The sequence below is a fragment of the Pan troglodytes genome, chromosome 21 (genome assembly GCF_028858775.2).
Source record: "Pan troglodytes isolate AG18354 chromosome 21, NHGRI_mPanTro3-v2.0_pri, whole genome shotgun sequence".
Lineage (NCBI taxonomy): Eukaryota > Metazoa > Chordata > Mammalia > Primates > Hominidae > Pan > Pan troglodytes.
Genome location: NC_072419.2, coordinates 39937438 through 39949453, shown reverse-complemented (window position 1 = coordinate 39949453; position 12016 = coordinate 39937438). Strand labels below are relative to the sequence as shown.

The following is a 12016-nucleotide window of genomic DNA, read 5'->3' as shown; positions in this document are numbered from 1 at the left end:
TCTCAACTTGTATCCTTCTTATACAATAATACAAATTTCAGTGGGAAACATGGCTTCATAGTTAAATAATATATTTCCCAGGCTTCTCTGCAGCTAGGAATGTCATGTGACAGAATTCTCACCAATGGGACAACAATAGAACTGTACCGTATCTGCAACTTCCTCATAAAAGGAAAAGGAAAGGGCATGGACAGGGCACTGTGGCTCATGCCTGCAATCCCAGTACACTGGCAGGCTGAGGTGGGAGGATTGCTTGAGCTCAGGAGTTCAAGACCAGCCTGGGCAGCACAGAGAGACCCTGTCTCTATTTTTTTTTTTTTAATTAAAGAGAAGTTTTTTGGCCAGGCATGGTGGTTCACGCCTGTAATCTCTGCACTTTGGGAGGCTGAAGTGGGTGGATCACCTGAGGTCAGGAGTTCGAGACCAGCCAGGCCAACATGATGAAATCCTGTCTCGACTTGGCCGGGCGGGGTGGCTCGCGCCTGCAATCCCAGCACTTTGGGAGGCCGAGGCGGGTGATCATGAGGTCAGGGGGTTTGAGGCCAGCCTGACCAACGTGGTGAAACCCCATCTCTACTAAAAATACAAAAATTAGCTGGGCATGGTGGCGGGCACCTGTAATCCCAGCTACTCAGGAGGCTGAGGCAGGAGGATTGCTTGAACCCGGGAGGCGGAGGTTGCAGTGAGCCGAGATCGCGCCACTGCACTCCAGCCTGGGCGACAGAGCAAGACTCCATCTCAAAAACAAAACAAAACGAAAGGGTATGAATTCCACTTCCCTCTTTCTTCCCTTCATGTTGGCTGGAATGTGCCAATCAAAGTGGGAGCTAGAGCAGCCATCCCGGGCTGCAGCTCGAGGGCAGTAGAGCCACAGGAAAGAAGGAGTCTGAGTCTCACCATGCCCACCCCAAATGCCCAAATGCCCATCAGGACTTCGCGTAACACAGAAACAAACTTTAATCTTGTAGAAACCATGGTAAACTTCAACAGCTAGAACCAAATCCCAAGTACTCTCATAAGATTCCTATGAGGCAGAACAATTGTCCCTATTTTACAGGTGTAGGAACTGAACCACAGAGAAATTCACTCACTTGCCCATGGTCACAGAGCTAAGAACTATAAGAACAATAATTCAAACCCAGCCATTTATCTCCCTGTCCCTAGTGTGATTCCCAAGTACACAAAAATGTTTGTGGAATGAATAAATGAACACAGTCTCACATAGAAACTTCCAAAAGAAGGCTCTTACAGGCCAGGTGCAGTGGCTCATGCAGGTAATCCCAGCACTTTAGGAGGCTGAGGTGAGCAGATCACCTTAGGTCAGGCGTTTGAGACCAGCCTGGCCAACATGGTGAAACCCCATCTCTATTAAAAATACAAAAAATTAGCCAGGCGTGGTGGCGCACGCCTGTAATCCCAGCTACGCAGGAGGCTGAGGTATGAGAATTGCTTGAACCTAGGAGGTGGAGGTTGCAGTGAGCCAAGATCGTGCCCTGCGCTCCAGCCTGGAGGACAGAGTAACACTCTGTCTCAAAAAGAAAAAAAAGAAAAAAGAAAAAAGAAGACCCTTACAGGCCTGGCCCAGTAAACAGGAGCAATTCATGCTCAGCCTATTCTTTCCACAGAAGGGAGGCTGAATAATCACTTCCAGGGCAAAGGCACAGGCATTGTTGTCAGGCATTGGGGCCCTTAGCCATTCCCTGCATCGTGATCCCATCTCCCCACATTTACTAAGCAATTGAGAGCAGTGTCCTCAGAGCTAAGCAGAGAAAGCCGTGAGCCCAAAGATCCAGGCTGGGAGGCGGGGGAGAGGGTTCAGACACCAGAGCATGTCCTGGGGACCACAGCAAGCATTTCACTCCCACAGCCCAGCACAAGCTCCACCTACTCTTCGCGGGGAGCCATTCACTCTCCCACCGGTGAACCTGAGCAGATACTCACCCAATGGCTGGATAGCAGGGGGCGCATTGACACTCTGGCCTGTCGGATCAGGGACTGCTCCTTGGCCATCCAATAATGACTGGACAGCCAGAACGGTCTGATTGTCCATTCCTGAAAAAAGAAATGCAGCCTCTTTGGAAGGTAGGCCCAGAATCATGCTCTGACATCACCCTTACAAGCCAGACCCAGGCAAAACCCCTGTGGCGGCTGGGTACGGTGGCTCAGACCTGTAATCCCAGCACCATGGGAGGCTAAGGCGGGAGATCGCTTGAGCCCAGGAGTTTAAGACCATTCTAGGCAGCAACATAGTGAGACTCCACCTCTACAAAAAAATACAAAATTTAGGTAGGCTTGGTGGTGCATGCCTGTGGTCCCAGCTACTAGGGAGGCTGAGGCGGGAGGACTGCTTGAGCCTGGATGGTCAAGGGTCCAGTGAGCCATGATCATATCACCTCACTCCACTGTACTTGCTCTTGACAGAGCAAGACCCTGTCTCAAGCAAGACAAAACCCCATGGCAAGGATGGCCGGCTATGCCCCAATATACATTCTCTTCTATTTCCATTGTGAGAGAGCCCAAGATTTTGGGCTGCAAAGATGGCCCCCAAATAAAGGTTACACTTCCCAGGCTCTCTTACAGTTAGGGAATGACTAAGTTCTAGCCAAAGGAATGTAAATGTGCTATATGGCAGCTTCTGGAAAGTTTTCTTAAAACTGCCTGATATGTGACCCTCTTCTTTGTCCCATCCTCCTTTCCACTTTCCAGAATAAGAATATGGTGGTAGCAACTCAATCCACCATCCTGGATCATAAGGACAACCTTAGGATCGTAGGATAAAAAGCTGGATGGAGCCAGGCGCAGTGGCTCACGCCTGTAATCCCAACACTCTGGGTGGCCAAGGCGGGCAGATCACCTGAGGTCAGGAGTTTGAGACCATCCTGGCCAACATGGTGAGACCCTGTCTCTACTAAAAATACAAAATTAGCTGGGCATGGTGGTGTGTGCCTATAATCCCAACTACTTGGGAGACTGAGGCAGGAGAATCACTTGGACCCAGGAGGCAGAGGTTGCAGTGAGCTGAGATCCTGCCACTGCACTCCAGCCTGGGCAACAAGAGCGAAACTCTGTCTCAAAAAAAAAAGCTGGATAAATCCTGGGCCTCTGCGAACCTTGTAGAACACAGCCATCCTCCTATCTTAGACTGCCTTCCTCTGGACTTTCATGTGAAAGAAATAACCTTCCAGCCTGTTGAAGCCACTGTGACGTGGGGCCTGTCTTACTCATGGCTGACTCTAATCCTAAGTGACAAAGTCCCTCCAGAAATCACGTTAGCCAGTTTTCCTCATGCACACTCCCTAAACCCCACAAATCTGTGTGCTCGCGGGCGTCCTTGCCTTCCTTATTTCTCAATGTGTGTCTGTCTTTTTTGTTCTGCAATAAACAATAGACTCTGAATTGGTGGCTGGGGGATCGAGAAACTGACTTCTTCCATGTTTTCTAATCAGTTATCACAGTTGAAGTTCACAGTAGTACACTGTCTGGCCATGTCACTAGCCGGATGACAGGCCTCCTCACATCTCAGTGGCCACCAAGGCACACTGCGCCACTCCCAAAAGACCCAGATGGTGCCTCCTCTCTATGACCCCACAGCCGATGCTCTGCCTCCAACCTCTCAGCTTTTACTGGGACGTCTTCCCCAGCTTCTAACTGCAATGCAAATTGAAACCATCAGACCAGTTATCTCTGGCCGGGCATGGTGGCTCACGCCTGTAATTCCAGCACTTTGGGAGGCAGGGGCGGGTGAATCACGAGGTTAGGAATTCAAGACTAGCCTGGCCAAGATGGTGAAACCCCATCTCTACTAAAAATACAAAAATTAGCTGGGCATGGTGGTGGGTGCCTGTAATCCCAGCTACTAGGGAGGCTGAGGCAGAGAACTGCTTGAACCCGGGAGGTGGAGGTTGCAGTGAGTGGAGATGGCGCCACTGCACTCCAGCCTGGGTGACAGAATGAGACTCCGTCTCAAAAATAAAATAAAATAAAATAAAAAATTGAAACCATCAGCTCCTGCAGCCAAACTGAATCCATGCCTTCCCTTGTCACAATGCAGGCTGTGGCCCTCCTGACGCCGCCAGCGCAGCCCTCCCCTCCATCTCCTCCTGCTCCTCAGAAGCCACTCTCCACCAACTCTCACCACACTGTGCCTGGGAACCATCCACAGCTACACACGATTAGTCTCTCCAGAGTGCCCTCCTGCAAACTCATGTTTCCATCTCTCCTCCCTTCAATGGCAAGTATCCCATGAGGGTCACCTACACCCTCTATCTCTTCTACCACCTTCCAGTTCTCCTTCCCCACTCTAGTGGGACTTAAGCCCTCCACTATCTGGAACCACCTTTGAAAAAGTTGCAAAGTGAGAAAACCATGACAGTGAAAGACACCTGACCTAACGAACCCCTTGCCTTTAACTTCCAAACTGCCCTTAGTAATCCCTGGGCTTGGGCCAAGATAACTAGGGAGAAATTTAGTTTACAGTTTAAATGATAATAGCCCTTCCCCAAAACTAACCCTCCTTTGTAAAGCTAATGAAAGACCATGAGGTTAGGAGGATAAGAGGAGCCTACATTCTGGTAAGGTGTAGACATAAATATTACCAGCCATTATTCCAGAGATCACAAGATTTGCAACTTCCCCAATTACTCCTGCATATAATATTATTATCATTCTTATTATTTTGAGATAGAATCTCCCTATGTTGCCCAGGACAGTCTCAAACTCTTGCGCTCAAGGGATCCTCCCACCTTGGCCTCCCAAAGTGCTGGGAATACAGGCATGAGCCACCACGCCTGGCCAACTTTTTTTTTTTTTTTGAGATGGAGTTTCACTCTTGTTGCCCAGGCTGGAGTGCAATGGCGCAATCTTGGCTCACTGCAACCTCTGTCTCCCGGGTTCAAGCAACTTTCCTGCCTCAGCCTCCCGAGTAGCTGGGATTATAGGCACACGCCCCCATGCCTGGCTAATTTTGTACTTTTAGTAATGACAGGGTTTCTCCATGTTGGTCAGGCTGGTCTCAAACTCCTGACCTCAGGTGATCCGCCCGCCTTGACCTCCCAAAGTGCTGGGATTACAGGCATGAGCCACCACACCTGGCCCCAACATCATTATTGTAGAACCTAAGATTAGCCTTTTGAGATATCTTTTCAGATTTTTGCATTTCTGACAACCAATGGCTCCACGTAGACCCGCCAATGAGTCCTGCAGCCCCACCCAGAAGCAGACTCTGCATGTAGGAGGACCATTTTCCACAACTCTATGATTGCACCTCCAACCAATCAGCAGCACCCATTCCCTTGTCCCCCAAACTATCTTTGAAAAAACCTAGTGTCTGGCTGGGCATGGTGGCTCACACCTGTAATCCCAGCATTTTGGGAGGCCGAGGTGGGCAGATCATGAGGTCAGGAGATCAAGACCATCCTGGCTAATACGGTAAAACCCCATCTTTACTAAAAATATAAAAAATTAGCCGGGCATGGTGGCAGGTGCCTGTAGTCCCAGCTACTTGGGAGGCTGAGGCAGGAGAATGGCGTGAACCCAGGAGGCGGAGGTTGCAGTGAGGTGAGATCGCGCCATTGCACTCCAGCCTGGGCAACAGAGCGAGACTACATCTCAAAAAATAAAAAATAAAAAATAAATAAATAAATAAAAATAAAAAACCTAGTCTCTGAATTTTCTAGGAGGCTGATTTGAGTAATAACACAATTCCAGTCTCCTGTTCAGCTGGCTCTGTGTGAATTTAACTTTTTCTCTGTCGCAATTCCCCTGTCTTGATAAATTGGCTGTATCTGGGCAGCAGGCAAAACGAACCCATTGGATGGTTACAGTTCCACCAAAACACTTTCCCCATCATCACCAAAGACCATCTGGCAGCACCTGCCACTCCCTGAAACACTCTGTTCTTGGCTCCAGGGCACAGCCTTCCTGGGTCTTCTCTACCTTTCTGTGCCTCCTTTACTCTCTTCTCCTGGCCACCCCCTAAGTGTTTCCATTTTGAGGAAACACTTTGTCCTTTGTTCCTTTGTCTGGACTCTCTCTCCTCTGCCTCTCATGCTGTCCCTGGGCAGTCTCACTCACCCCAGTCTACTTCCTTCCAATATCTGGAGTTTCAAGCCTGGGGTTCAAGCTCTCCCGAACAAGCTTCAGTGAATCTTCTACATTTTATGCAAAATTGTGAGTGTTTTAGCATTTGTGTGCAAATCTGTATACAAATGTTCATAGCACTTTTAGGTATAACAGTAAAAAATTTAGCCTGGGCAACATGGTGAAACCTGTCCCTACTAAAAATAGAAAAAATTAGCTGGGTGTGGAGGCACGCACCTGTAGTCCCAGCTACTCGGGAGGCTGAGGCAGGAGAATCGCTTGAACTTGGGATGTGGAGGTTGCAGTGAGCCAAGATCATGCCACTGCACTCCAGCCTGGGCAACAGTGAACACTTTGAGATGGAATCTCCCCATGTTGCCCAGGTGAAAACCTGGTGGTCTTTCAATAGCTTTACAAAGGCAGTTTAGTTTTGGGGAAGGGCTATTATCATTTAAACTGTAAATTAAATTTCTGCTGAAGTTAGCTTGGCCCAAGCCCGGGGATGACTAAGGGCAGTTTGGAGGTTAAAGGCAAGGTGGGGATTGGTTAGGTCAGGCGTCTTTCTCTGTCATGATTTTCTCACTGTTACAATTTTTGCAGAGGCAGTTTCAGAATGGTGGGGGGCTTAAGCCCCACTAGAGTCGGGGAGGAGGGCCAGAAGGTAGTAGAGGAGATAGAGGGTGTAGGAAATGGTTCAGAAGAACATCTGAACTGTTTCCAGTTTTTACTTTTTTTTTTTTTTTGAGACAGGGCCTAAAAAAAAAATAGTAAAAACTGGAAACAGTTCAGATGTTCTTCAGTGAGTGGTTAAATGGTGAAATAGCCATACTATGGAATACTACTAAGCAATAAAAAGGAACAAACTATTGCTATACACAACAACTTGGATGAATCACTAGGGAATTATGATGGGTGAAAAAAGCCCATCTCAATGGTATACACTTTATGATTTCATTTATATAGTATTCTTGAAATCACAAAATTTTACAAATGGAGACAGATTAGTGGTTGCCAGGCATCAAGGATGGTGGGAGAAGGGGAGGATTTAGGGTGTGGCTATAAAAGGGCAACTCCTTGGAGTGATGCCCCTGTTCTGTATGTTGACTGGTGGTAACACACTGTAGTTTTGCAAAATGTTACACCAGGGGAAATGGGGTCAAGGACACGTGGGATCTCTCTTTATTATTTCCCACAACTGCATGTGAATCTACAGAAAAAGTGATTTCAAAATAAAAAAATTTAAACAAATGCAGGGTGGGTACAGTGCCTCATGCCTGTAATCCTAACACTTTGGGAAGTCAATGCAGGAGGACTGCTTGATGCTAGGAGTTCAAGATCAACCTGGGCAACATAGCAAGACCTCATCTCTAGAAAATTTAAAAAATTGGCTGGGTGTCCTGGCACGCACCTGGGAGGCTGAGGTGGGAGGATCACTTGAGCCCAGGAGTTTGAGGCTGCAGTGAGCAATGAATGCACTACTGCACTCCAGCTTTGGAGACAGAGTGAGATCCTGTCTCTACAAATAAAAATAAAAAAGGCTGGCTGGACACAGTGCCTCACGCCTGCAATCCCATCACTTTGGAGGCCAAGGCGGGCAGATCACTTGAGGTCAAGAGTTCGAGACTAGCCTGGCCAACATGGTGAAACCCCGTCTCTACTAAAAATATAAAATTAGTCAGGCGTGGTGGTAAGCGCCTGTAATCCAAGCTACTCAAGAGGCTGAGGCAGGAGAATCGCTTGAACCCGGGAGGCAGAGGTTGCAGTGAGCCAAGATCGCACCACTCCAGTCCAGCTTGGGTGACAGAGTGAGAGTGTCACAAAAAAATAAAAAATTAAGTTAAATTAAATTAAAAAGGCAGCCTGGGCCAGGCTCAGTGGCTCATGCCTGTAATCCCAGCACTTTGGGAGGCAGAGATGGATCACTTGAGGTCAGGAGTTTGAGACCAGCCTGGCCAACATGGTGAAACCCCCTTCTCTATTAAAAATACAAAAATTAGCCAGACGTGGTGGCATGTGCCTGTAGCCTCAGCTTTTCGGGAGGCTGAGGTACAAGAATCACTTGAACCCAGGAGGTGGAGGCTGCATTGAGCCAAGATTGCACCACAGCACTTCGGCCTGGGAGACAGTGTGAGACGCTGTCTCAAAAACAAAAAAAAGGCAGCCTGTGTAAAACTGAACTTGAATTAAATGTCATCCTCCACCCCAAAGTTTGTTCTTCCAGTAATCCTCATCAAGGAGAACAGGGCACCAGGGCACCCTCTGGGGCGGCACCACTTGGGTCTTCCCTCAACCCACTGCTCCCCCTCCCCACTCCCCATTTCTGGTTCTTCTGCAAGTCTAGCCTATTCTGCCTCCCCAATACATCTCAAATAAACTTTCTTTCCATCCCCACAGTTGTTTACCAGCCCAGTTCTCTGCTGTACAACCTCAGCAGCCTCCACCCCGACCCCCCACTGCCACTCTGGCCCCCTCCAGTCTGTTCCAGAGCAGCTAGGGTGAACTTTGTAAAACATACATCACATTGTGCTGCTCCCCTGCTGAAAACCTTTTGTTAGCTCCACACTGATCCCAAGATAAAGTTTAGCTGCTCCATCAAACCCCATCTCTAGCAGTTCACCCACACCCAGCTTCTGTGAATCCCAGGAGACCTTTCTCCCCAGGGCTTTGAAAATGCAGTTCCTGCTGCCTGGGCCATTCTCCTGCCCTCCTCCCCTAGATCTCCACAGTCCTGCTGCCCTTTCTTCACCCAACATGCATCCCACTGTCCTAGGAACTGATTTCTCTTTAACTGTCTTCATTACTCAATACACAAACACATTCTTGCAGTAAATATTCAAACAATGAGGAAGTCTAAACAGCCTAAAGAGAAAGTAAGCCTCACCCCATTCTGTTGGCCTCTGGGAGGGAACTACCACTGACCTTGGCCTTCCTGATCCACCACCTCCTGCTTATGTTATTCACAGTAGGAATGGCCAGCTGAGGTCATCTTATTCTACATGACCTTTTCCATAATTCTATAATTTCTATAATTGCTTGTTTTATAATTTCTCTCCTCTACCAGACTGCAGGGCAGAAACTACAGGGAGCGTCTGTCTCAGTCAGTCTTCTGAATCGGAACCCCACTAGATGGAGACAGGGCTACCCCGCCCCCCATTTCCTGGTGCGAATTGTGATCCTTCACGAAGTGAAGGGAGTCCTGGAGCAGTCGCTCACGCCTGTAATCCCAGCACTTTGGGAGGCTGAGGCGGACAGATCACTTGAGGCCAGGAGTTCAAGACCAATCTGGCCAACATGGTGAAACTCCGTCTCTATTAAAAATACAAAAAAATGGCCGGGCGCGGTGGCTCACGCCTGTAATCCCAGCACTTTGGGAGGCCAAGGCGGGCGGATCACGAGGTCACGAGATCAAGACCATGCTCGCTAACACGGTGAAACCCCGTCTCTACTTAAAATACAAAAAAAAAAAAAAATTAGCCGGGCGTGGTGGCGGATGCCTGTAGTCCCAGCTGCTCTCGAGGCTGAGGCAGAAGAAGCAGAAGAATGGCGTGAACCCTGGGAGGCGGAGGTTGCAGTGAGCCGAGATCGCTCCACTGCACTCCAGCCTGGGCAACAGAGCAAGACTCTGTCTCAAAAAAAAAAAAAAAAAGGAAATTAGCCGGGTGTGGTGGTGCACGCCTATAGTCCCAGCTACTCAGGAGGCGGAGGCACGAGAATCGCTCAAACCTGGGAGGGGGAGGTTGCAGTGAGCCAAGATCGCGCCACTGCACTCCAGCCTGGGCGACAGAGTGAGACTCCGTCTCAAAAAATTAAAAAGTGCAGGGAGTGGCTGAGATCTCCTAGGAAGCTGCAGGACTCAAAGCTTCAGCTTCATCCCGCCAGTCCAGTACTTCGAGTTTGCACCCTATCTGTATACTCATCTCATCCCACTCCTCCAAGACCATTCTTGGTCTGTATTTCCCACAATATCTATTCTGCGCCATGGCCCCGAGTCGCTAAGGCTGCCCTTCCTCCCCGACGCCCAGCAGATGCACACATGGAGGTGCTCAGTGTTTGCTGTCTCCAAAGCCCACAGTTTTGAGCCTGAGCACCAACCCCATCCCAGGTTCTTGCAGAGCACGGAACAGTCTGTCGGCACCCAGCGTTTGCTGGCCTGGGTCTGGGAACACCGCGTCCCGGCCGGGCACACCGCGCCAGCACCCACGGTGTCAGTTTAATTTGTAAAACTGCACCAGCCACGGTGCGCACTGCAGGCGCCAGGTGTTTGCTGGCTTGGGTCCCTAAGCTCTGAGTCCAGGCTGTGCACACAGGTGGCGCCTCTGCTGCTGTGGTCTGATTTTGAGACTACGTCCTAGCACGAGGCATACAGTCCGCTCCGCAGAAGTTCTTCGTGGTCAGGCCGCCGAGGCCCTCCTGCCCGCAGCTGCGACCGCACCCCCGTCCCGGGCCCCGCGCGCCGCCAAGCCGCCTCCCTGGCCGCGGCTGTTCCAGACCGCCCCCCCGTCGCCTCCCGCGCAGTTCCCTGCAGGGAGCCCCTCCCGCGCCCGCCCGAGGCAGCCCAGGCTGGCGCTGTTCCGGACCCGAGCCCCCTCCCCGCCGGCCCGGCTCTCCCCGGCTGTTCCGGCCCCGGAGCTCCCCCGCCGGGCCTCGGCTCCCGCGCTGTTCCCGCCCGCGCCCCTCCCGCCCCGCGGCTGTTCCAGCCCCGGCGCCCTCCGCCCCGCGGCCGCTGCGCGCCCTAGGCCGGGCGCTGCGAGGGCGCGGCGGGAGGGGGCGCAGCGCGGAACAGCCGCCTCCGCCGGCCCCGCCGCCGCTCACCCTCCAGGGCCTCAAAGATCGCCTGCGCCATCTTGGAGCCGCCGCTGTCGCCGCCACAGGAACCGAAGCACGGCTACGCGAGCATTGTGGGAGCCGTGGCGGTTGAGTCGGGGCCGCCAGGGGGCGCCCAGGAGCCGCCGCCGAGCCCCCAGCCCTGGAAACCCAACCTAGGCTCGCGGGACCCCAGCATCTCTGGGCTGCCCTGGCTCCACTCGATAACCCAGTGACCGGGCCACCGAGTGTGGACCCCGCCTCACTTGAACGACCAAGTCTACACCGACCTTATATCCGCCGCACACGCGGAACTTCCCATCCCTATTATCTAAATCCGCATCCCCATCTCACCGGACCCGACCCCCCAGCTCTGACACAGAATCCCCCATTCCCACAGCACGTGAGTCCTCCAGGTCTGCAGCACGGACCCCATTTCCGCTGAGCACAGTATACCCCGACTCTGCAACAAACCATGACCCCTATCCCATCTCACCCAGACCACCCAACTGTCACAGGGATCTCCAGGCTGTACAACATAGATTCCCATTCCTCATCCCCTATTAGAGACTTCCCGCCCCTACTACCCCGCTCAACTCTGCCTGTTGGGAGCCCGCCTCAGCCTCCAGAGTAGCGGGGACTACCGGCACACGCCACCATGTGCTGCTAATTTTTATTTTTATTTTTTTGTAGAGATCAAGGTCTCACTATTTTGTCCAGGCTGGTGTCAACTTCTGGCCTCCAGCGATCCTCACGTCTCGGCCTCCCAAAGCACTGGGATTACAGGCGTGGGTCTCCGTGCTGGGGATCCCATTATCTCTTAAGTAACTCCATCTCTTCACCCTCCATCCCTGCTTGTTGGGACCCCATTTCTGTCACATAAACCCCCAACACCCACCCCAGCCACTCCTAGCCCAGCCTCCAAGGGGTCCCATCCAGGTCTCACGGAATGAGAGGTGCTCCTCACTGGGACTTCTCCTACACACACAGACCCCTCTCATCTTCATTCATCCTCCATCAACTGCTTATTAACGTCCTGCTATGCACCAAGTCCCGTAATAGCTCTAGAGACATGGTGGTCCTTTCCCATGGAGTTAGAGGTGGGAAAAAAGACCGACGTTAGGCCGGGCGCGGC

The 12016-nt window shown here is 51.3% G+C and overlaps 1 protein-coding gene across 3 annotated transcripts in view; it reads right to left on the bottom strand.

The window, feature by feature from the left end:
- The window catches only part of ZNF341 (zinc finger protein 341), a 60555-nt gene extending 49199 nt beyond the window's left edge, over positions 1-11356 (bottom strand). Inside the window, exons 1-2 of one of the 3 annotated variants that reach the window (XM_003316864.6) lie at positions 10891-11356; positions 1942-2052 (exon numbers count right to left, since the gene is read on the bottom strand). In XM_003316864.6, coding sequence (XP_003316912.1) covers positions 1942-2052; positions 10891-10921 — 142 coding nt within the window. In that variant the 5' untranslated portion in view covers positions 10922-11356. Of the gene's footprint in view, positions 1-1941; positions 2053-10890 lie in introns of those variants that run through there. The other 2 variants (XM_003316865.6, XM_016937729.4) reach the window with 2 other exon arrangements.
- Positions 11357-12016: the final 660 nt, after the last annotated feature.